The sequence below is a fragment of the Olea europaea genome, chromosome 19 (genome assembly GCF_002742605.1).
Source record: "Olea europaea var. sylvestris chromosome 19, O_europaea_v1, whole genome shotgun sequence".
Classification (NCBI taxonomy): domain Eukaryota; kingdom Viridiplantae; phylum Streptophyta; class Magnoliopsida; order Lamiales; family Oleaceae; genus Olea; species Olea europaea.
Window position 1 is genome coordinate 9,283,110 of NC_036255.1, and position 26,192 is coordinate 9,309,301.

General features: G+C 32.8%; 2 protein-coding genes and 1 long non-coding RNA gene across 4 annotated transcripts; 2 read left to right on the forward strand and 1 right to left on the reverse strand.

Annotated features, from left to right (window-relative positions):
• Nucleotides 1-1,122: 1,122 nt before the first annotated feature.
• On the reverse strand, nt 1,123-3,320 carry LOC111368731. Of its 2 annotated transcripts, none has more exons than XM_022990151.1 (2): nt 3,199-3,320; nt 1,123-2,567 (listed from the first exon to the last, which is right to left on the reverse strand). In XM_022990151.1, exon 2 carries the CDS (start codon nt 2,560-2,562, stop codon nt 1,276-1,278), a length of 1,287 nt encoding a protein of 428 aa, XP_022845919.1. In that variant the 5' UTR covers nt 2,563-2,567; nt 3,199-3,320; the 3' UTR covers nt 1,123-1,275. The 2 variants fall into 2 exon arrangements, with proteins under 2 accessions (XP_022845919.1, XP_022845918.1); XM_022990150.1 differs by lacking the exon at nt 3,199-3,320 and adding an exon at nt 2,649-2,888.
• A 14,493-nt stretch (nt 3,321-17,813) lies between these two features.
• Nucleotides 17,814-23,523, forward strand: LOC111368321 (lysine-specific demethylase JMJ25-like). Its single transcript, XM_022989551.1, has 10 exons — nt 17,814-18,392; nt 18,575-18,711; nt 19,447-19,500; nt 20,385-20,484; nt 20,580-20,712; nt 20,802-20,856; nt 20,960-21,718; nt 22,015-22,168; nt 22,485-22,814; nt 23,002-23,523. Exons 1-10 carry the CDS (start codon nt 17,814-17,816, stop codon nt 23,521-23,523), a joined length of 2,823 nt encoding a protein of 940 aa, XP_022845319.1.
• Nucleotides 23,524-23,666: 143 nt separating this feature from the next.
• Nucleotides 23,667-25,433, forward strand: LOC111368732. Its single transcript, XR_002698038.1, has 4 exons — nt 23,667-23,701; nt 23,787-23,858; nt 24,589-24,911; nt 25,000-25,433. It is a non-coding gene; the product is annotated as an uncharacterized LOC111368732 (long non-coding RNA).
• Nucleotides 25,434-26,192: the final 759 nt, after the last annotated feature.

Genomic DNA, 26,192 nt, shown 5'->3' on the forward strand with positions numbered 1-26,192 from the left:
ATTGGGAAACATTATTTAGTGGACCATCTCATAAACTTGCTCCTCTTACCAAGTTGTGTTTGGATTTTCTGGAATCATCGCTCCAAAGGAGATCTGTCACTGTGGAATGAAATGAATGGAATGCTATTTCTATATCATTAAATCGCCTATTTGAAACAGACGGGGATCACTGCTTTAACCGTGGAAATATTGAAGAAGTTATTAGTCAGGTATTTTCGTTTCTGTACTGGGGTGGATGATATTGCAGTTATCAATTGAAGTACTTACAGGTAACCAGAGATTCAAGTAAGATACGGAGGGACGACCAAAAAAATGTCAACTTTTTGGCCCTCGTAAATTTGAGGTTGTTGTATGATGATGATAGTTTTTTAATACGTATAGCAATAGTTAATCTGCAGACTGGTTTTATGGATTGTTAGCACTCAGCAGCAGCAGAGAAATTTTTGCTGTACAGAAGCTATTATTATTATTATTATTATTATTTTCCGTAATAGGTAGTAATTTTCGGCAAGCTCTATTCTAAGTCTACTTGAATCTAATTTGATTTTATTTGTTGGGTAGCTGCAAAGTTGTATACAAAATGATTACTTTTCTATTATTCGACATCGAGAGAGGTAAGGAGATCCATTAAACTTGAATACAGTTGTGAGGGGCCATTAATATTATTTATAGTCGATATTGGTATAGTGGTTGCAATTCAATTATCAACTTATCGTTATTTTGATTAAAAAAAGCGGGGGGCGGGGAGGGGGGGGTCCACTAATCATCACTATGGGGAAGTCAATGGGACATGATTCTCAATTTTACTATTTTTGGATTAATTGTCTTAAGATATATACTAACTAGATAATAATACAAATTACCATTTCGTATATTATATTAATCTCCATTCGATTAATTATTATTATTATTAAGACAAGTCCAGAGGGAACTTACGACCTCATGGATGCAAAGGGACGATCCCCCTATATTCCTATCAATACTAACTTTGCAAGTTGACTCATTTTACCATAGTTTCTTATCATTTGAAACGAAGTTGTAATCTATTTATATGCTCTGTTCGATAAATTTGAGCTCAGAATACATGGGATATTTATCTATTACCTTCTTTAGAGGTAGAAATAAATTTAACTTTAGCTGTCAATATACTTAAGAGGCTTTGTTTACATTTACCTTTTAATTTTTATATAACAATTCCCAAATCCAATACATAATATAGGCTTTGAATAATCAGTGGAAGCACAAAAATCATCTGTAAATTACATAACCAAATATTCAAGATTCATGAGAGACCCGACCCGCCGTACCTTCTTTTCCGAATCCCTGCATTTCTTCCCTTCCTGAAATCACCGTACCCGGATAAGAACCCGGTATTGGAACAGCATCTCGGGTCCTAAAATAAACTTTTTGGTTTGCACTTTCCTGCATAAGCCGGGTAGTCATTTCATATGGCATCACTCCAGCACCATAAACTAGATTGACACCGGGTATGGGTTGAGATTGAGGATACCCGACTGGTACTTGACCCGGAGCAAGAGGCAGTTGTTGATACCGTGTCTGGATTGGAACAGGTGGAAACAAATTACTTCCAGTTTGTACAGGACCCGGAACATAATACACAGCAGGAGTAGGTATATGTTGCACGGTTTGAACCGGGTAGTGCCCCATCGGAGCACCCGAAAATCCTGTCTGTGGATGACCCATTTTGTCAGTTACCACCTCAGCCACACCCTCAATGGCTTGACTGTACTTGTGCTCAACAGCAGGAACCAGGTTTGGGTTAACAGGTTTGGTTCTCAACGGCGGAATATCAGGAATCCCAGGTGTGCTTGGAGGAGCTAGAGATGACGCCGTGGAGCAGAACGGCGAAGAAACAACCGGAGTGGGTGAGCCCGGATCCGAAAACGATACATTGTCGTTCTTGTTCTTTAACTTGGATTCTCTTATAGCATCGTCGGAATTATCCAACCCGAATAAATAATCAGGAACTTCGGATACAATTGACGAGACTTCGGACCTCCCACGCTCCAGAACCGGACCCCAGCCGCCGTTGAGAGCATCGGAAAACCAGTTTTGCCGCTTAGCCGAGCCGTCGAGGAGGGAGCTGATGCTAGAAGCTCTCGAATCAGCATCCGTAGAGAAGAGAAAAAGCCTGAGTCGAGCCATTTTCTGATTCTGGCTCAGCGGATCGTATTCATCCATCATATTCTCTACATCCTCATCTGTAGTTACAGTGATCAAAGAATCCAGGTCTTCACTTGGAAGCTGGTACTTTATGCTTATATTGGTTGTACCGGAGAGCTTGGAGAGTTTCGAGAGAAAGGAAGAGAACGTGATATGGCGGTGGATAGCGACAATTCGGGTGTCGCCGCCTACATAGCGGAGCAGGTTATCGTGGGGTCGTGGGAGAATTTTTCCGCCAAAGCTACACATGAAACGAACCCGCGTATGCTGCACGGCAGCGGAATCGTCATGTAGGTGGTGATGCTCCGACCTTGGCGTGGAGGAGACTGAGTCAGCCGTGCCGGAATCTAACTCAGTCACAGGGTGAGTCGACGCCATTAATTCTGCAAATTCAAATTCAGATACAACAAAAAGTAAGTTAAGCCCATATAATCAAATCAATATACATCATTATGTATACATACAGGGTGGTGGTGAGGTGGAGGTGGAGGTGGAGGTGGAGGAGGAGCGGCAGAAACAACTCTTAGCGTACGAAATTGTTAAGAATTTCAGCGGTGGTGAGAAAATTTAAGAAGATTTGGCTCTCCAAACATGTACGTAGTACAAAATGCATACATCATATTGTTGTATTTTCAAGTTCTTGTTCTCTGACATACTGGAGCATATTTCACGATTTAACTCACGATACTTCAAGGGCGGGACGATGGGGGCCATCAAGGTTAGAGTTCAACCCCTTTTTTTTTTTTTTAATAATATTGTTGTAGTTTCTTTTGATTAACTTTGGCATCTTCAATAATTGAGTTGGATTCTCATCACCATGTCTTCCAACAACTGAAATCTCTTTTTTATTTATTAAATACCATGAGTCTCACATGAGGAACGTATGGAACGTATGACATATATGGCACTACAAGATCATCAACGGCTAAATATATAATCTATATCACAAAGAGTTCATCAAGATGTCAATGTATGTTATTGTGATATACTCTACTCGTAAGCATGTTTGTGTACCGATTATTTCGAGCTTGCCCGCTGAAGTAAGGGGAAAAAGTTGCTTCGGACATCGTCTCGAGAGGTATCAACGATCCGTGAAACTTGATCTTACTAAGAACACTCTTCATATAGTATTAGAAAATAAAAGAAGATCATATTTCCTACCTTTAAAGTAAAGGAAGAGAAACGGTCCCTTTTCTAGAGAAAAATGGTGGGTTGTTTTTAATTTTCTTTGTGGTCGGCAATAACACCTATTAATTAATTGTTTGGAACCATAAGAAAAATGACATGCAGCCAATAAGAAGCACGGAGTCTACATCGTGTAGTTGCCAATATTAGTGCACAAAAGCTATTTGATGTGACGACGCTCTTCAATCATCATTTTCAATTAAGGTCTGCAAATGAAATTTATTTCGGCACCATCCATGTGACTTTCTAATTGGTTCCAAAATAACTTTCTAATTGGTCCTAAAATATTAGAGATAATTACAGCAAAAGCTCCAAACTTTTGAAATGTTAGCAGATTTTTCTCAAACTTTTAATTTGTTGCAGTCTTCACTGCTAACATTTCTAAAAGTTGTAGCTGAAGCCTTTTTGGATAGTTTTTGTCCACAATTCCGTCAGTTGACCAAAAACTTAACTTTGACCATATTTTTAATATTTTAAAAATGGCCAAAAGAGTAACTTTCCATTTATCACATTAAATAATTAAATTCATAAATAAGAAACAAAAAAAGAAATAAAAAACATACACACATCCCGTCTTCTTCCTCTTGTCCTCACCCAACCCCCCCTCCCCACACCTCAAATCCAAAATCCACATCCGCTATTGCCACCGCCACTGCCACCAGAACTGATGCAATCTTTATTACCAACCACCGGGAATGACAAAACTCGTGAAGAACCCAAGAATACTAGAATCCCTTTATAGGCTTAGTTACAGTGACAGAGGGTAACATAATTTGTGATCTCTTTAGTTTACCTTGTTTATTTTTTCCATCTTATTTGATGTGCAGTCACCAAGCACATTCAGGTGGGCCGGAGGGTGCCTATAATTGAAAATCCCATTTATATATATATATATACACAAAAAAGTTTTTTACTAATTTTTTTTTAAAGGGGGTTTGGGGCGGATAGACGGACTGTAGCACTGGCCTGCCCGTCCTTGAATCCGCCCGTGTGTATTTCTTAAAATGAAATTTTCTTTTTACTTCATCATATATAATTGATTTTGAAATTTAGCTGGGCAGCTTGATGGCTCTAAAAGATGAATATTATCCAAAAGCTAAAGGGTATGTTTTAAAATGCTGGAAATGGGTACCGAGACATTTTTCCTTTGCGATTTGAGGTGTAATCGTCTGCAAAAATCAAAAATTTACGTCAAAATTTGAAAAATCAATACAAAGTTTAGGAGCAAGACTCTTGATTGAGGTTGAGGCGGAGGCGAGGGTGAAGGTGGCGGTGGCATTTGTTGGTGTGGATTTTGGGTTTGAGTTGGGGGTGAGTGAGGGGTGAGAAGAGGAAGATGGGATGTGTGTGTGTGTTTTTTTTTCTTATTTTTTAATATGATAAATGAAAATTTACTCTTTTGTCTCTTTTTAAAATATTAAAAATATAGTTAAAGTTAAATTTTTGGTCAACTGACAGAACTGTGGACGAAAACCATCCAAAAGGGTTTCAACTGCAACGATTGAAAATGTTAGGGGTGATAATTGCAATAAATCAAAGGTTTGAAAAAGTCTGCTAATTTCAAAGTTTTGGAGCTCCTGCTGCAATTATCCCAACATATTATGGTTAAAAATTGGACAAGGCATCAATCTTAAGGAGTCGAGGGTCAAGGGTATCAATACACGGGGGCAACTTTTAAAATGACTGGATAATTGATCCAATTTTCCACAATGACCTCTTTTATTAGAAATACTATTTTACCCTTACTATAATTATTTGCAAGATGTATCTTATATCTTTAAGAATTTATTAATCAGGACATATATCTATATTTTTCAGTCTTTCAAATACCTTTAAATGTTCTTTATATTTTAGTAGTTCTTCAAAGATCCTAAACTGACCTTTCTTGGTTATATATCCTCAAACTAATCATCTGAAATTTCTTCTTGTATTTCTCTATGTTTGGTTATAATATCCTCTATCTTTCTTATCTCTCTACTAGTTCCTATAGAATCAAATCCTATATTATTTTTACAATTATAATCTATATCTCTATATATTTCTTCAATTTTTTCTTTGCCAACAGGAAATATATCTTCAGACTTTTCAGCTAATTTAAATAAAAACGAAACATCTTTTTCATCTAAAAATAATATGAGATTATTATCATTAGTGGATGTAGATGCTTGTGAATTGTTCATCAGAATAATAAATATATAAAAGCAATTAAATAACTTATAGTAATTAAATGGAAGTAAACAGGATTTCCCTCCAGTATGCTTTTATAGATGCTTTGTATGTACTTAATCAATCTTCTGAATCAAATAAATATTTAAAATGTTTTTGAAATTATTTGGGTCCACAACTGCTTCCGCAAAAGGCTTTTCAATTAAGGTTGCATTTCTCATTCTAGAGAACTAGCCGTGTTTCCACAAACGCTATCTCACAGTATCCAGAATCTCTGTTTTCACCTCTATCCAAACTCTTTTCAGAATCAAGTTCCTACTTGGAACGAAATTTTTAAAAGATAACTCACACACAAGATGCTATAATTTTGTTAGAAAACTGCATTTTTCCCCTAAACCATTCATCAAAGACGGGTACTTTGGCATGGCTAACATCCTTTCAAAATCAATGTTTTGAAAATCTTTTAAAACTTCTATCTGTACTGCCGAGGAATCATGAGAAACTTAACGAAATCCTTTTATGAAAGCTTTGTTGAACATAACAAACTTTATTTTGATATTTATAAACTGAAATATTACATACTTGCAATCTATATTTACATACCCTTGGTATTCACCTTATAAAGTTTAGAACTCCATAAGTGATTACCTTATTATACGCTTTTCTATCTCCAGCTATCTAATATTTTTCTGAATACAAGTGGTGTTTTCAGATTACAAAAGATATCTCTCTAAGATGTGTTTCCTCAGAGTGTTTAAGAGATACGTTATTTCGAGATGTCTTCCTTCTTCCTCCTTGCCTCCTTTTATAGAAGTCTTTAGGAATCTTATCTTGACAGATGTTTTCTACATTTCTTTGTTGAGTAGCTGGGCCATCTTATCTCCACCGAATTTTCCATTATCTTCTTGCAAAGTAGACCTCTCCTTTTGAAATTATATATCTTATCTTTTGAGTTTTTCTGCCACTTGTGACAATTGGTGGGGAGAAGTTACAATTATGGAGACTTTTCTTGCATTATCTTCTGTCTTTTAGTAGCCACAGTTTTTCTTTAATAAATTTCTTTATTAAAGTAGTGATAAAGGGCTACTTTTGTCACCATCACTTTTCCATTTTCGAATTAAAAAATTCTGCAGGGAATTCTTCACTATTAAGAGATGGTTGACTCATATCTTCAACTACACAGTATTCACAATGGTGATCACTATAATTCCAGAGCAATTTGCATAGTTCTTTAGCCATATCTTCTGATCCATGCACTTGGTTGGAAATAATTGCAGATAATAAATGGTCGAGATAACAAATATCTTCTTCCTTGGTAGCCATCCTTGCATTGGAATAGATAATATGATCTTCAGATGGATAAACCCATGTTTTTTCTTTCTCAGTAATTATCTGAGTTACATGTTCAAATATCTCTTTATACCCTTTTGCTCTTCTGTAGGGCATCATATTTAGAATATCTTGATATCCATTTTTAACAACCTTTTGATTGGTTGGTAAAAAATGTAGATTTGTAAGTCCCATTTTTATCACATGGAACGATGGATGCATATATTCAAGAACGGGATCCCATTCCATGTTTGCTGAATGGAATCTGATATATATATTTGTTGTTTTGATAATTTCAGTATATCTTTTAACAGCTTTCCTGATGTTGGCTGGAAGCTGAGCTATCTCTTTGAGATCTTTGCTAGGATATATACAAAGTATATTTCCTATCTCAAAATAATTTCGAACTCAGTTGGCTGGTGCTCCTGGATAAAAATTTATCTTGTTGTATTTTGAATAGTGGAGAGTTTTCATCCACTTTCCAATCTCCAGATACCAATCTGATAAAATATTGAAAATAACAATAAAGAGTGTTACTTCTTCATGGTTATCTTTTCTGGGAATTTTTGTTTCATGGCATATCTTGACAATATCTTTTGGATCTATCCTTTCAATAGAAAGTTTAGATTGAGTTTGGCTCTGTGAAGAGCTACCTTCTCTTTTGATATCTTGAATATCTTTATTACCAGTAATAGGTTCAAATTTTCCCTGTGAAGGGGTTCCTATTACCTTCTTTTTTCCCTTTATCCTCGAGGATAGCGCTAGTATTCACAAGTTCTTGCGAAGGGATACTAGATTTGGCACAAGTAACTTCTGCCTCATGGGCTATATTTTTGCCTCGAAAGCTATCTTGGATATTTTGAATTTGTGTTTCCAAATAGGAAATTTTTATCTCAAGTATCTAAACTTTCGTTCTTAGTTGTTCTAGCTCCATCCCTGCTAAGATAATCAGGTAGAAAATTAGTTTTGCCTCTTATATATTTAATATCAAATTTGAAATATGAAAACCAAATTTGTATCCTAATAATATATCTATTGGTAATAGATAGATCAACATTATTTTTCAAAAATGCTTTAACTTGAGTATTATCAGTTCTAATCAACAACTTTTTTGGTAATAAATAATCTTCATATTTTTGAACTCCTCTTTTTACAGCAATGAGTTCTTTCCTGTTTGTTTCATATCTTGTTTCAACTTTTTTTAATGTTCCTGATGTATAACCTGCAAGTATCTTAGGACAAGAACAATCTTTTTCACATTTATATTCTTTATGATTCTTTTTCACCTTTAACACTGCTCCCCAGTAATAATTTGAAGCATCAGTTTCAAGAATAAATAAATCTTCTTCTTGTGGTATTACAAGTTTGGGCAATACCTTTAACTCTTCTTTTACTTTCCTTATATTTTCACAATCTTGTCTTTCCCAAGACCACATAATATTTTTTCATAATTTTGGAAGAAAATAATTTTTCAATTTGGCACAATTTTCAATGAATCCTTCAACATAATTTAATATACCAAGGAAGCTTTGTAATTATTTTTTATCTTTGATTTCTTCAGGAAATTCTTGAAGTTTTTCTCCAATATGAGATTGCAATTGCAATTCTCCTTCTTTTATAAATAATCCTAAAAATTCTATTTCTATTCTAGCTATCTCAGCTTTCTTTTGAGAAAGTGTAATACCATGTTTTTTTATAATATAACAAAATTTCTCAAGATGTTCAATATGTTTATCAATATTATTTGAATGAATAAGTAAATCATCTACATATGTAATACAGAAATGAGTGATTGGTTTGATTACCTCATCCATTCTTCTTTGGAATATCTGTTGTGCATTTTTCAACCCAAATAGCATTACATTCCATTCGTATTGTCCTAAAGAATTGGGGGTACTAAATGCAGTTAGTGATTTACTTTCTTCTGTAAGCATGATTTGCCAAAACCCTGACTTACAATCAAATTTTGAAAATATCTTTTTGTTCTGTACTTGTTTAATAAGGGTTTTCTTATTTGGCAAGTAGTATCCATCAAATTTAGTAATTTCATTTAATTTATCACCATTCTGGCTTTTCCTCCTTTTATCTCACTATGTTTTCTAACCATAAAGGTTGGGCTGCTATGTGGGCTTTTACTAGGCCTAATCAATCTGGTTTCTAGCAATTCTTTTATCTGGTCTTTAAATTATTTTTGATCATCAACACTAAATTTCATAGGTTTGACTCTTACAATTGTGTCCGGATTCATTAATTCTATTTTTGCCTTTATTTTGTCTGTATTCCATTTTTCTAATGGATTTTCAGAATATATTTCAGAAATTTCTTTTTTCAGTTTTTCAATCCTATTTTCTGTTGTCATTTTTAAAACTGTAACTGGTTTAAATTTTTCTGTACTCCAACATCCACCACGCTGGGTTGAAAAACTCTGATAGTTTATATCTGTATATGCTATTGTAACAGTTTTATTTATTTTTGGTATAAATATTTTATGTGCACAAGGTGTTGTGAACATATACTTATCAATATATTGTGTAAATGGTGCATATTTTAATAGGAAATTTTGTCCTAATAAAATATCACATCCAATTGTGGTTGACATGTATATTGTGTCAACAAATACTTCTCTAAAGGAAATTAGAAAAGGTACTTGCATAGCATATTTGCTATATATTACCTTATTTCCACATGCTGTTGTAGTGGTGACTATCTTCTTAGAATTGTATATCCAGTATTCAGATGGTAGTACATTTGGTAAGCATAAACTTATTGTACTTCCTGTATCTAAGTAATCATGAAATTTAATTCTACAATAACTTTTTATATTAAGTGTAATTTCAATATATGAACTCATGGGATTAGTACTTATTACTCTTTCCATGATAACAATGATTTCATATTTTCATCTATTCTTGATATGATGATTGGGTTATCATCAACTGTTATCTTTAAATATCTTTGACAAATTTTATAAGAAATATATTTCTCAAGAAAGTTCATTCCTAATAGAATAGGTGAACGATCTACTCCATATAATTCATCTTTATATAGAATTATTTCTTTAGTATATTCTTTCTGATCCTCTCCTATAAATATAAGAGGGAACTTAACATATTTTCTTATTTCAAGATTATTTCCTAGATAACCTTAAATATATATGGTTCTGGTATTTCAAAATCTATTAAATGATTAACAAATTTAGCACTTACATGACTTTTATCTGCTCCAGTATCTATGAGGACAAGAAAATTTTTCTTGTATCCTTCTTGATTTACATATCTTGTCTTAATGTAATATTGCGAACTTGATGGTTCAACAATACTTAAATTCTTAAGTCTGCTTATCCTAGAATCTTGTCTAGAGGGAAACCTTGCAATAAGATTATCTCCTTCTAAGTTGACACTGTTTCTTCTTATTAATTTTCCTTCGGAATTAATTTTTTTAGCTTGTTTATGGAAATCAAGCATTATTTGTTCTGGTATAGTGACTTCTTGTTCTTAGTATTTCCTAGGAGGTATATATTGTGCTAATTCCTCAAAATCTTTATGTATGATAATGTTATCAGTTATCTTTCTTAGATTGTTATGATGGTTAGTACTAAAAGTAAAAATTGATTTTATACTTATACTAATAGCCTTACTTCTTCGTAACATTTTTAAGTTTCCAATTCTATAGTATAGATTGAAACTTTGGTCAATATTTTCATCATTTAATGATATTGCATAATTTGGTTTTACTGTGAATATTATCTTTTGATAGACTAAGTTTCCTACAATTGTTCTTAATAGAGCATCTATAGAATCTTGTAAGATTCTATTGTCCATACAGTATATTTCTATTGGTATGTTCATACATTCTCTAAAAAATCCTTTTACTATTATCTGGACTCTTCCTATTTCAATACATTTTAATTTATTTCTTATATTTTCTGGGATTTTGGATAACTTTTGTTTTACCCATTCTTTTGTAATTATAAGAATCATTGCTTTTCCTATAGTATCTTCTATATTGGTAGACATTATTTTGTAATTCATACTTACAATTGTTTTATTTACTCTTAGTAAAATTTCTAAGAATCCTTGATGAAATACATCTTTTTCTTGTAGGTCTAATATCTTCTTAGTGATTCCTGTGTATTTTTTAATATCAAAAGTAATTTCTTGATTTATACCTTCTATAGAGTTTTCAACTTCTTCAATTGTTTCTATTTCTATTTCTGATTGTTGTATCTCCTGATTCATATATACTATCTCCTCATAATCTTCTTCTGATGAGGATGTAATTAATTCATAAATGCTACTACATTCACTACTTAGATCTTCAAAGTCTTCAATTGGTTCTATGTCACTATCATCTTGAAATTTTTTATAAATTTCAAGAGTTTTTATATTCTGTCTATCTTTCTTTTTAGGACATTGGGGTGTAATGTGTCCTTCTTCATTACAAATAAAACATCTACATTTCTTAATATTTCTTGACTTAAATTTTTTATTCCAATTTCTTTTCTTAAAATATTTTTATGTGGTTTAAAATTTCTTTTCTTGAATTTTTTACAATTTTTGAATTTTCTTTTATATTTCTTATATGGTTTGTATTTTTTCTTATGGCATCGAAATTGTTCAATTTGGCCAATATCTTTGTAACAACATAATGAATTATTTCTTATTTTATATGCTTTTTTTATTTTCTAGTGCTTCTTTACACCATATATCTATCATTCTTTTTATAAATTTAATTCTATTTCCAAGACTATCTATTTTTACTCCTTATTCTTCTCCTAGAGGTAATAATTTCTTATACTTTTTTAATAACTTAATTCCCCATGGGAATGGTAACTTCGTAAAATAAGACCTTAATATAGACTTATTTTCTTGATAATCTCATTGGTTTAATATATAATATATTTTTTTCAAATTTACAAGTATATCTTTCTAATTCACACATATCACATATCTTTAAATTTTTCATTACTATCATTCCTTGATTATATTCATCTTGTTTTCTTTCTTCATCATTAGAAGTATACCTATCACCTAAGAATTCTGTTCTTAAGATTTTTTCAAATCTTTTTAATATCTCCTGTATATTTTGTTCATTTAAAGTATTCATGTTATCTAATACCTCAGTTCTACCTGCTCCATACTTTATCCTTCCTTTAATAGTTTCTGGTAATTTTCTCCACCATTCAGAAACAATTCCTCTAAATGTATGTTCGATAAATTCAAAGGCTGTATATGTTTCACATTTATTAAATTGTATTGCTAAATCTGTACTTTTCATCCATGTTTCAATGACTTTATTTTTATCTACACAGTCTAGATCTAACCATATTCCTGTTGTATGGATTGGTTCATTATAAGATTTTATTGGATTTATTTCTTTTATGGATTGTTTTCTTACATTTCCAGTGTATCTTTTTTGTGTTTTTCTATATTAGTAAATACCATCCTTATTAGGTATTGGGGTACCATAAGGATAATCTTGTTCTTCATCACTACTGAATTCAATTTTTATATTCTGACTTGAAGATGGATTAGTATTCATCTTTGTATTTTTCATTTTTTTAGTTAATTCTTCTAATTGTTTTTTATATTCTTCATACTCTTCACCTATGGATTCTAAGAATTTTTGTTTTATTTCTTCTACATCTGTAATTATATATTGTTTTTCTTCATGTTTTTTCCCTTTATTATTTTCCTTTTGCGTTATCCTAAAACTTGAGGTGGATTAATTATAATCCTATCTTTTCCTTTAAGATTTTTATCTAAAAGAGCATTTCCTACTTGTAGATTATGTTCTAAATTTTCTAATCTTATATGTATATCCTCAAAACTTTCATTTGTGGTGTTTTTAGGTAAATATGGATAACTAGGTTTTTTATATTTTTCAACTTTTTTCAAAAATTCTTCAATTATATTTTCTTCATCTACTATATTCATCATAATTTTTGGTTCGTAACATGGCTCTGATACCATTTCGTCAAAGTGTGCAGCGGAGGGGTTAAGATTTTTGAGCCAATTAAAATCTTCATATGTATTTAAAATATCACAATGGAATTTATAAAATTCACTATTTTTTATTAAAAATTTTTCTTCAATAATTATGTTTAGTTCTTTAATTCTTCTTCTTAGATTGAGAATTAATTTATATATATCATTTTCTATTTTGATTGTTCTATTATCTATAGAAACATTTTTATTTTTTAATTTTGGATCTAAATATTCTGTAAAGAAACCTTTCAGATCTTCTTCTAAATATTTTAATTCATTTTCTGTTGCGTTTTTTAGATCAATAAAATTTTGTATAATATTTGGGTTTAAATTTATTAAAGATTTTTGATCTATATTTTTTTGAGGACCTAATTGAAGGTTTTTATACATTGTAGTGGCTTTGGTTGCAATTTTCTCAATAAGGGGTATTTTTGGAAATATTATTATTCAAAGGCTATTCTTCAAATGTTTATATTTTTTGATCTAATCTTACAAAACTCTCTTTTATTTAGGTTATCTAGAGATATTTCCTCTCAATACACTCCATTATGGGTAGAATTGTCACATCCTTTATCAAATGTTTAGACACGTGAAATGAATGATGACAAGACTTTGCATTTATTGATAATAAATCATCTCATTTAGTAGTGTCATTTAAAATATATGTAATTATATCATTGGTGGTAGAATAAAACAAATTTAATGATTTTTAATTATATAAATGTATGAATTCGGATTCAAATTGACTGGACCTATATTAGAATGGAAAACGCTTCTTGTCCAAGGCCCATGTGGCCCTGGACATATAGCAGGCTTCAACCAAAAGATGAGTGTTTGGTGTACTTTATACTTTGTACAGCTCCCTCAAAATGGGGTCCACCATTTTATTTAGTCATGGTTGGGCTTTCCAACTAGAATTGCTTGCACTTGGGGTGATTGTTGTGGGACCAGAGAAGCCAGAGTAGAGCTGCCAACTTTGAGGAGTGCCCCAGTTTCCTAATCTTGCTATTTCTCAACTATGTGGGCTTTCAACTATCTTTTGTCTCCAAGGAAAAAGGTCTAGGCCCACTCTCTATTCCAATTGCAACCGATTGAAGAAAGTAACTTAGAGCTATTAAACTTCTATTTGGTATGGATTAAAATCAAATTTTTAGTAAATTTTGGTAAAAATTGATGAAATGTGTGGTTGAAAAATTAAAGATCCCATATAATATGTGTTAAATTGATTTGAGATAAATTTGAAGTTTCTTCTTAACTTTGAAGTTGAGATAAATTGACTAGGTCGAACAAGCAGAATTCTCGATATGGAAAATAAATAACTAGAAATGAGTTATAGAAGGTATTATACTTGACACAAAAGGCCTATCTAAAAAGGGTGCTTAAAAGGTTCAATGTTACGCGTTTTCTACAATGTAAATTATACCTCAAGTATACGATGTCAAATTTTGTAATATATAAACGGAGTTAAAATGTTAAAAATTGATAGGGATTGAAATTTCATTTTATACTAAGTACTATAATTGTGTGCTATAATAGAATCAATGTTTTATCTAAATTAGGGATGATTGTGACGTATTCAATGAATAAATGCAATTCATACGAATTAATCTATATAGGAGGGTTTAGGGTATGATTTAACCCAACTATGAAATATGACTTTCAAAAACCTAGTTATATCTAATCAATTTTTCATGTTTATAAGCAAGGACCCTAATGTAATTTGATCCCCTCTCTCAAGTGCCGAGCAAAAAATTAATCCTAGAAATTAATTTCAATATCTCTACCCGGAATTAATTTCAAGATTTATCAAGATCATGGTTCTTAGATTAAACAAATTTCACAAATTCTATTTTTTTTCTCGAAATCCAAAAAATTTAGGTTGTGTTATTGTTGTGATCGCGCCTAAATTTCTCTCTCTCGAGTGTCGGAATTGACTAATATCTAATCATTCAATTAGTATCCAATTAAATGAAATTAACTAAAAGCATGAAATCAACAGCACAAATAAATGGAATTCAAAATTTTCTTAGAAATAACTAAAACAAAATCAAATCATATCCTTAAATTTTGGCTAATCAAATTCGAAAAGAATTATTTAGTTCATAATATGAGTTATGAAATCTATAAAATTCATAAAGATTAACATGAAAATAAGAAAGATAAAACTATTTTTTGAATGATTGAATCAATCTTCTTTGTCAAGTAGCATTTGCCTCCTTAATTTCTTGAATCTTGCCCCCTTTAATTATCTTTTCAAAATTGGTCTTTATGTTTGTATTTATAGTAACTTGAAATCTTAGAAAGGATAGGGTTGGATTGATTAAGAAAATAGTCCAAAAAAATCAAAACTCTTTTTCTCCCCTAGCGGTGCCTTGGTGCCACTTCCGTGCACTTTCATATGGAAAATAAGCATTGCACATTTTTCAGTATTTTTATCGTAACTTTTGTTTGATATCCGATTAAGGCAATTCAAAATATGTTGAAAAGATAAGTCAAAGGGCTATAACTTTACTTCTGATAACATTTTTCAATTCGAACATTTACTACGTCAAAAATGAGTTTCAATCTCTAACTAAAAATCTGGAATATATTTGTGAGGTTGAAAATGATTTATGAAAATATTTTGATCATCTTTCACTCGTTTTTTTTACTTCAAATTGCATCCAATCAACTCTTAGCACTCTTCAACTATAATTTTGTGATTTGAAACAACTATTGAAAAGTTACAATTGAGTCCTCAAACTTTGTATTTCACCATTTTTTGTCGTTATTAGCTTCTTTCTTTCAATTTAGCATCCAACCATCAAGTTTCACCAAATCAACATCAACTTCTCATTGATTCATACCAAAATCACTATTTTCTCCAAATTTTGCATCATTCACACCAATTGATTCAAAAATTCATTTATTCAACTAGAAAATACAAATAAAAAACATTCTAAAACTCTAAAAATCAAACGAATATCAAGATTAAGTAGCATTAATATGATGAGTAAAATACACTCATCATTCAATATGGCTGAGTGCAAGCGCGTGCTATCACCCTTCGTCATCTATAGGACGCAAGGATGAATCATGAATGGCTAGTGTTTTACAAGGCCCGCCAAGGTGGAGGCTTGGGGATTGGAAATAATGCCTTGGTCAACTCTGCATTGATCTCATTTGCTTTTGTAGTCGATGCTTACTTGAATATCAGTAGAATATTTATTGAACGGTGTACTTTTATACTTGGTTCAATCAGAATATTTATTGAACGGTATACTTTTATACTTGGTTCAATCCATACTAAGACACAAGCGATTGATTAGAGCAAATCCTATATACTTGGCTAGGGATAATCAGGCAGTTAAGTTTCAATTTCATGGGTTGGTTCGCTTTGCTAAGGAATGAAAGTGATAGTTCGACAGGTTAAAAGTTGAAATATTTTGAAATAGAACGAGTACTGATACATAACGTATTCATTATAACTATTTTGATGAGAACGTCCACAAGATTGAAATTTCATCATGATTTTTTTTTATTTTTTTTGGGAATTTCAATTTCGGGGATTTCAATGTTGCCTTGTTGCTATCAACTTCTTAAAACTACCTGGCTTCTCTTACACTTCAACTTTTCATTACAAAAAGCATAGAATGACTGGTCCGGTAATACACATATTCTTCTTATTTGATGCAGAAATGTATTAATGTTCCTAGTTTATAAAAATTTAGTATTCTTACGTAAAGGATGCTGCTGCAAATTTATAGATTATTTTGTTGTAAGAAAACAATTCCCAACCCATCAGGAGTTTTATGTAGGAACTTTAGATGGGAAAAACCGAATATCAGGTCGACAAATTTAAACCACGACCGATCCTGCAAATGCAAGATGGGAAAATCAAGCATTGGAAAGATACTCAGAAACCATAATGCTGAATTCTTACCCGGATATGCTAAATCCATCAGAATTTCCAGCAGCATGATCGCATAATTGACCACTTTTTGAAGAGGCCTCGAGTTGAGGGAGATTCCAAGAGTCTAGTCGATATAATTGCATGAAAAAAACCAGTAAAATGCGTAGAAGTACATAGGGACTTGAAACTGTATATTAACACACAGAGAAGGCAATAAAACTGCTGATAAATTTGACAAATGGGACACAATTTGAGAAACCTCAAATCTCTCAGGATATTCCTCATAATGAAGTTCTTCAACATATTGTTCTTCAAGATGCAAAGGACAAAACATTTATACACCTCGATATAAATACTTGATTTATATATACATTGTCAATTTCCCCGATCTGCATTGTTATTCGCTTCGCCCTCGTCCAAAAGAGTTGTGCGACGAGGCGCTAAATTCATTGTAAAAAATAATAATAATAATAATAATGGTACTAAAAAATTCTCTCTATTTTTATTTCTCCTAAAGTATAATACTATGTTTTCAATTTCAGATGTCATAGAAGTATATACACCTTAGCCTATTTATCAGCTAATCATAAAACAGTTCAAGAATTGCTAAATGTAATCCATCAGATGAACAAAATTCCATCCATCTGCTAAATTATTTGATGCAGAAAAACAGATTTCAGCGTGGATCATGTGTATCTATATGTCACGGATGAATTTTTTTTTCAGAATTTACATAAGACAACTCTAAAATTGGGTCGAATTCAAAACAAAGGTTGAATAGAGCACGAGGCAACTGATCGAGCTTTCAATGTTTATCTACACATTTTTGATACACGCACAGCATACAAAACTGTGGTGAATATTTGTGTATACATAGTAGTATTATATTTTGTATTTAATTGGCGAATTGAAATTGAAGCGTCCAATACAGTATAAGAGTCTTTTACTTCTATAACTTCCTATTTCTCTCTTGGTAGATATACACACATCTCAAACCCTACAGACCCCAGCCCTTTCTCATTTTCATAAAAAAGAATTCTAGAAAATTGAATTAATTGCTAATTTTTTCAATGCCGGAAAAGGATTTGCCGCCGGACCATTTGCGGTGCAAGAGGACCGACGGCCGTCAATGGCGGTGCAGCCGGAGAGCGTTGGACGGGTTAACTCTATGTGAAATTCACCATCTTCAAGGCCGTCACCGCCAGAAGAAACAGAAGGTGCCTGACTCGCTTAAAATCGAGAGAAGTTATTCGAAGAAGGGGAAGAATGGTGACAAAGGGGGTGTTTCGAAGTTGAAGAAAATGCAACTTTCGGTGGAGAAGAGAAAGCGGTGCCAATCGGAGGCGTTGGATGAGGCTTTGAAGCGGATGAAATTGAGAAAAGGGGACTTGCAGTTGGAACTGATCAGAGTGTTCTTGAAGAGGAAAGTGGAGAAGAAGAAGGAGAGAGCGTTGAAGGACACTGCAATTGGTGAAACGATGAAAGTGTTGCCTAATGGAGTCATGGCTATTTCGCATCCGCCTTCGGAACTTAGCAATCAAAATGGTGGTTTGGATGTGAAATTAGGGGTGAATTTGAACTTAAGCTTGTTTTCACAAAGGAATTTCCGATCAAAAAATATTGAACCACTCCCAATTGGTACAATGCAGGTTGTTATCTCAATTTTTGCATCAAATGAATTTCAATTGCTTATTTATTTTAACCATAAGGAATCAATACAATGTAGGTTCTCCTTTGTTTGAGAAAATGTAAATTTGGTTTCGAATTTTGTGTTTCTTTGAACTGTTTTCTATTTAAAATATTGATATTAGTGTTTGGATATTGCCACTAGGTTGTCCCATTTGCAGGGAGTGTGAAGAAAAGGAAAATAAAGAGATGCCATTGGTGTAGAGAAAGTAATAAACAGAGTATGATCAAGTGTTTGTGTTGCAGGAAACGGTTCTTTTGTGCAGATTGTGTTAAAGAGAGGTTTGATATTCTCATCTACTCAGATTTTTAAATATTTGCAGATGTACAGCTGGGAAATTAGATTGCATATATTTACCCTTCTGATTTTCAAATGAAAGTTTCTTTCTTTGTTGCTTCATGCTAATCTCTTTATATGGTTTCAACTCCAATTATAGTAATTTTATTAAAATTCCAGCTCATGTTCCCAGATGAAGCTGCCAATTCTTTTTTGGTGGGTTCATTTTTGCTATGCATAATTGATTAAGATTTTGATTGAAACAATAAGTATTGAAGTTGCAAGCTGTTTGAAAGAAGTGTACAAACTTATGTCATTAAGTTGAAAATAGATATTAATGTAATAAATTATGATGCAACGACACGGAAACATGTTGGATACACTGATAAGTGACATGACACGTTGCTAAAATGTTGATTAAATTCTTTAAAATTCTTTATTTATATTGTGTAAATTTAGTTTTATACTTGTTATTAATTTATTTTTATTTTTATTTCATTTTTGTTGAGATCTTTGAAATATGAATATATTTTTGTTATTTATTAATGATTTTGATTTAAAAATATATAATATTTCTAATAAAAAAATGATCATAGTAAAGTGTTTGAGGAGTGTCGATATCCGACACGTATCGGACAAACACAAACACGGACGTGCTATCTTAATTGAGTGTCCGTGCAACAGTGGCAATAAATATTGCTACCTGCTGAAATAGATGTTGTTGCTTTCTTTGCATATAGTAAGTCACTGGGATCAATACTTGTCAGACAGAGACATGCTACTCCAGTTGAAATGTATGTGCAATAGTGGCAATAAATATTGCTTCCTATTGATACAGATGTTGCTTTCTTTGCATATAGTAAGCCCGTGTTTGGTCCTAATTTTTCAAAAATCCTTCATATCCAAGCTCATTTCTAACTACACATTTTATGAGACGCACAACTTTTATCAAAGTCTATTAAAAATCTGTTTTATAGCTAAACCAAACAGGGCTAATTTTCAGTTGGAGTGATAGTCACTTTATAACTTATAATTTATCATTTCAATACAAATGTATAAAAGGAAAAAATTGAGAGTTTCATTGAGGTGAATTTACCCTCATTGGGATCAATCTAGCTCTACCCATGTCTACGTAGGTACTGTTATGAATGTGTAAATTGGTGCATAATCAGTAACAATCATTCTTATTTGTAACATATGGCGAGCAAAGTTCTATTGTTAATCCGGTAACAACAAATTTATTGGTCTTCATTTTGTCGTGAGCAATGAAGCTTCTTGCATGCCTGGGAGTTAAGAAGGGAGGCAACAAAGTCCTCAGTAATACAATTTCATTTTTAAATCATTAAATAGTATAGATTACAGGATTAATCAAAGTTGAAAATGGAACGAAAGAAGGAAGAACCCATTAGAGAACTTCTGAATCTAATCTTTGCTGCTAGAAGAAACATTTTCCATCGTTTAGAAAAAGAGTTAATGCTCCACTTTCACCCAAAATATTTTTGTAATAGTTGACCATTGAGTTTTCTACACTTGTTCTTCTTAAGACTGAACACTAAGGTATTATTCTGCTAGCATATTTAACGGTGACCATAACTTGAACTCTTTATTAAATAGTACTCCCTGTTTTGCAATTTTAATTAAAGGTCACCTGATAGTTTAAAATTCGAATGTTATTTAGATATTTTGAGAGGCACGAAGTGAAGGAGAAATGTCCTGCCTGTCATGGAACTTGCAATTGTATGATCTGCAAAAAACAACAATCTAAAGTCGTTAAAAAGGTTTGACATGAAAAATACTATGTCTTGAAATTTTGCATTTTTTCTGATAAACATTGGATATTGATGCATCTATTTCTTTATAATTCTTCTTCCAGGAATGTTCTACAAGTAAAAGGAGGGTTAATAGAATTCACTTACTTCATTATCTGATCAATATGCTTCTTCCAGTACTGAAACAAATGAATTGTGACCAGAGCACTGAGATGGAAATAGAAGCTCATGTAACAGGTTTTACCAACATCATGCTCAGTCACTGTGTGGCAAATCTGTTTCCTTATTTGATGTCAAATCAGTTAGTCTTAAATGTTCCTTAACAGGCAATGAAGTCCAGATTCCACAGGCCAACTTAGGCTTCCAAAACTTACGATGCTGGTAAGTTTCATCTCACCGCAATAGTTGATTGTGTGATTGAGACCCTAATTTGGCTGTCTGTTAATTTTTTCTTTTTAACATGGTGAATTGAAACATGGAGCAGCAACTGCAGAACTTCCATTGCGGATTACCACAGAAGCTGCACTAAGTGTTCCTATAATATTTGTTTAAGTTGTTTGGAATTATGTCGAGGGAGCCTATGTGGAGTTAAGCTTAAAAGTTGCAAGAAAAGGAAAACTTGTCTGTCTGATGATGAACTGCTGTTAAAGATAAACAATAACATTTCAAGGAAAAGTTATGGTGGGATGTCCTCTTTGTCTCCCATGTCATTGCAAAAGTGGGAAGCTAATGCAGATGGCAGTATTTCTTGCCCATCCGTGGATGTTGGGGGTTGTGGAAACAGCCTTCTTGATCTAAGATGCATATTTCCCTCAACATGGACTCGAGAGCTGGAAGTTAGAGCTGAAAAAATACTATGCAGTTATCAATATCCGGAGGTTACAGATGTTTCTTTTTTCTGCTCTTTCTGCAAGGGCATTGATCATAAAGCTGGTGTAGTTAAGACACTGCAAGAAGTGTCTAATAGAATAGATTCTAATGACAACTATCTCTATTGTCCTACTTTAAGAGGTCTTCATCAAGAAACAATTGAGCATTTTCAGAAGCACTGGGGTATGGGTCATCCTGTTATAGTTAAGAACGTTCTTAAGAGCACCTCAGGTTTGTGTTGGGATCCATTTACCATGTTCTGCTCTTATATCGAGAATAGGAGGTCCAAACCCTACAATGGGGATGATGTGGAAGCAACAAATTGCTCAGATTGGTGTGAGGTTAGTGTCTTAATATCTCTATCTCTAACAAGGTGATAGATGAAGCAACTGTTGAAGCAATTCGATGACGAATTGTTCATGTATCATATTACAAACAATGCCATGCTGCATACCTCAGTTTTGGTGGTTCTATGTGAAGTCAACATCCATTGCTAAGTTGATACAGTCTTGATGAGAGCAATGCAATTGGCATACAACATAGTGAAAATCATAAAATACATTCTAAAATTAGTACATAACTGCAGCTAAATCATTTTTTATGCCTTCATTTTTTATAGTTGTTAATGATGGCATTAAGAAATGAGTAAGTTGTCTTTTTCCCTTCCAGGCTGTACATTTTCCAAATTTTTAAATCACTTAAGGCATTTTGGAGAACTATTATCAACATGTATGTTGCATTTATTGCACAGCTAGGAGAAACTAACACCCTCTCAGCAACGAGTCGATGTTTGAAACGTATTGGTGAAAACGCCTGGTGGCATGTTTAATTTACTTTCTAGTTTTGTAAAGTTGGACATGTTGCCGACATATTGCTGACACACCGATAGGTGGATGTCTAATTATTATTATTATTATTATTATTATTATTATTATTATTATTATTATTTTGTTTTATTTTTGGGTTTTGTATAGTCTTAATGATACTTCAGTTTCATATTCTTTTTCCATGGTCTTCCTTTTCAATTTTTCGTTATTTGGCTACACATTCTCATGAGTGATGATAGATTAATTTCCTTTAATTGGCACCGTGTCCTCAGTAAATGCACCTTGATATGCACCGTGAATTTGTCCTTGCAGGTAGAAATTGATAGGAAGCAGATATTCATGGGATCACTGGAGAAGGGAACACATGCAAGCGTTCGGCATAAAACGCTAAAATTCAAAGCTTCATTTTCTTCCAGTTTATTTCAAAAGCAATGTCAAGCCCACTATAACGAGATCTTACATGCTTTACCACTCCCAGAATACATCAATCCAGTCTCTGGCCTTCTGAACTTGGCTGTTAAGTTGCCGAAGGAATTGCAGAAGACTGACTTAGGTCCTTGTATCTATATTTCATATGGAGGTCCAGAGGAATTAATGCAGCCAGATTTTTTGACAAAACTATGTTATGAATCACATGATACAGTATGATTGTATTTCCTTTCTTTTTAACTTTCTGAACTTTTCTTTGTAATGCATTTGGACGATCTCAATTATCCTTTCCTGACTGAAAAATAGTTAATTCAGTATTCACACAAGGAGCATTTCTATAAAGGATTAGTCTTAGAAATTAAAAGATATTATAACTAATTCTGTTTTCTTTTCAATCCAGGTTAATATCCTTGCTTATGCAACAGATATTCCAATCTCCCAAGAACAGATTGCTAAGATTGAAAGTTTAATGAAAAAGTACAATACTAAAGATCCTCATGGGCAGTCAGCAGGCAATTCTAGTGATCAGAAAGGGAAGTCACCTATACAGAGTGAAGATACCGGTGAATTAGGCTTGCCATCCATTTTTGGAGACAGGATGCCCCTACCTAATGGAATCCACTCCAGCGATTCACTCAAGGACCATACATTAAGTGCAGATGAAAATATGTCTCTTGACAGTGACTCTGATTCTGAGGAATCAATAATTTGCTATGGAACTATCGAAAAATCTGATGACACTGATGAGTATTTTCTTGCCAAAGATATGGAAAGCTCTTGTTCTAGTGAAGATAAGCAAGGAAATAATTCTTGTGGTGCTCAATGGGATGTTTTCCGTCGGCAAGATGTCCCAAAACTTCTTGAGTATCTAAAGCGACACTCTAATGAGCTCAGCCATACTTGCTATTCAAAACATGTATGATTACTTGAGAAAAAGTTTTTGGTAGACGTTATTGACATATCAGACTAAATACTTGTTTTTGGGTATCTGCAATAGGTTGTTCATCCAATTCTTGATCAGAACTTTTATCTCGATGCTTTTCACAAATTGAAGCTTAAAGAGGACTATCAGGCACAAAGCAAGAGAAAGATTGTTGGAAGTACGTTTTGTTATGTATAGTGTTCTTAATATTTCTTCTCGATGTTCGTATGTAGAAAACCATCTATGAAAAATGGCTTTTACAGGTGAAAAGGATGACCCTCCATGGAATCAATGAAGCAATTGAAGATATCTGTAATCTTATGCACTCAGAGCAAGTAATACTCTGCTACTCGTTTCTAGCTTCGTTGTACGTTTTGTTTGTGTTGAACTTGTTAATTACTTCCATGCAGAAACTCTTGCACATTTTCTTACCAGTTTGCTTATGAAATGTGTTACCAGAAAGTTGTTGGTTGTGGCAAAAGGTTTCAGGGAATGCTAGATCTTTAGCCATTCACAGTTTCTTCATTATCGTTTGTATGTGTCATATGGTTCCATAGCCAGAAAAACATAATTAGCTTTAAAATCTTTATTGAATGGAGAGGAAATATTAGTTTTAAGGATTTGCCCCATTCATGTGCTGACGGGATCTCCAATAGGAGTGTGGATTGAACCAAAAAGTGTCATATCACCCCAAAATGCTTACATGGAATCTCCACTTAATTTTTTGTAGTTTATCTTCTTTGGAGGATGAGTCAATTCAATTTTTTTTACAGTTCATCTCCATTCTTTCACCATCCCCCTATTTGGAGGAAATTAAAATTCACATTTTAATCTAAATCAAAGTCAATAATTCATGACCACACATTTCATGTGACCCACAACTTTTGAACCACACATTTCATGTAACCCACTAAAATTTTATTTTAATCCCTACCAAACAAGGGCTATATTCTATCTCTTGTACACGTGACACACAATTAGTGCAATCTACATCCTCATTGGAGATGCTTTTCTTCCATTCCCCCCTTGCTTGGCACTTGTACAACAATTCACATTGTTGCGCAGGAGATGCTCTAAATTCACACTCCAGGGTTGATGGATTCGATGGAATTGGAAACATCCATCATCGGAAGAGATTAATCTGCATAGCTTGTGATATACTGTCGGCCTATGTTGATTTCTCCTTCTGTAAGAAGCAGATTGAAGAGGCCGAAATATATGCAATTGTATCTTTTCATGCGAAATTGATTTTTCTTTTATCAAATTCGTATGTCTATATGTCTTGCTTCCACAGGTATGGAGGTGTTACTGATATCGTTTGTAATTTCGTTACTAATGTTGCAGTGAAAGCATTTGAACTGGCTGTCTATTGTCTCATTGACTAAGAGGTAATTGAAGTAAAACTATGATCTCTCTCACTGCTTCTAACATGTTTTAGGCATAATAACTATTTCGCTTTATGTGATTCACATGCAGATTTAGAATAGTTTTGGCTTATAATTGTGTCATGGATGCCCAAAGTCCTAGCAACAATATTGTTTATACTTGAGATGAAATTCCTCTAAACAGTGATGATTTCAACCAGAAGTTTACAAATTGCGGAACGGGTTATGATTTATCTATTTTTTCCCATCTACTGCCATTGTTGTCGTCCAAGGTAGAGTTCTGATGCAGTTCAATGTCTGAAGATTTTGGGGCTCACAAGGGTTTTAGCCATTATAAAGTTGTCTATAAAATTTTCTCAGGATTATTTCTTTTCTTATCTTTGTCAATTTCTTTCTTTTGTTCTATAGCAGGATCATAGGAATTATTTCTTAGGCTATTTTTAGACACCTGTTTTGTATATATTTAGATATATTGTTATAGTTTTCGGCTTTTGATGGTGAAAATTGATTTATGTTCTTAAATTTCTTCAAGTTTTCTAAATTATTTTTGTCTATTTTGTTAATCACTTGTTTTATTTATTCAACAATTTCAAATGCTTTTTCTGTGGACGGTTGAAGAAAATGCGTTTTGAATGTGAGAGAAGTATAAAGCCGAAAAAATTATCAATATGTAAGGCTGGGCAAATTTTCCGAACTGAACCGACTGAATCGAATCGAATTGAACCCGATGGTTCTTGTCAAATTAAATACCCCAACGGGTATTCGAATTGAGAACCGACGAGTACGGTTCGGTTCTCGGTTCTAGACCAAAAACCGAAAAATCGATTAAGAATCGAATCTTTTTAATTTTTTTTTATATTGAGTAAATCAAATTATTTTAATTTTAATTTTTTCTAAACAAATTAACGATTTCTAAATTCAAATTTTTGTTCCAATAATTTGTTTTATTTCTAATTTTTTAAATTTTGGTCAATTACCCATTTTATTGTTTCATGTCTTAGCCAAGCAAGATCAAATCCACTAAATAACCCTAGACACCAACACTAAAGTGCATAACGTTGTCTCGACTCTCGCAGCCTCGCTAATATTCCAAAATCTATACAATCATTGGCCGACACTGTGACCTCCGATCGAAACTGTGACATTCGCCAACCGAAGCTTTGATCGTAACGATCATTTAAATAAGGTAGTTTACTAATCTCTGACATTTCAAAATCATTAAATGTATCATTAGTTGTATTTATATAATGTTGTTATAAATGTTAAAAATTTTAATTATAGTAC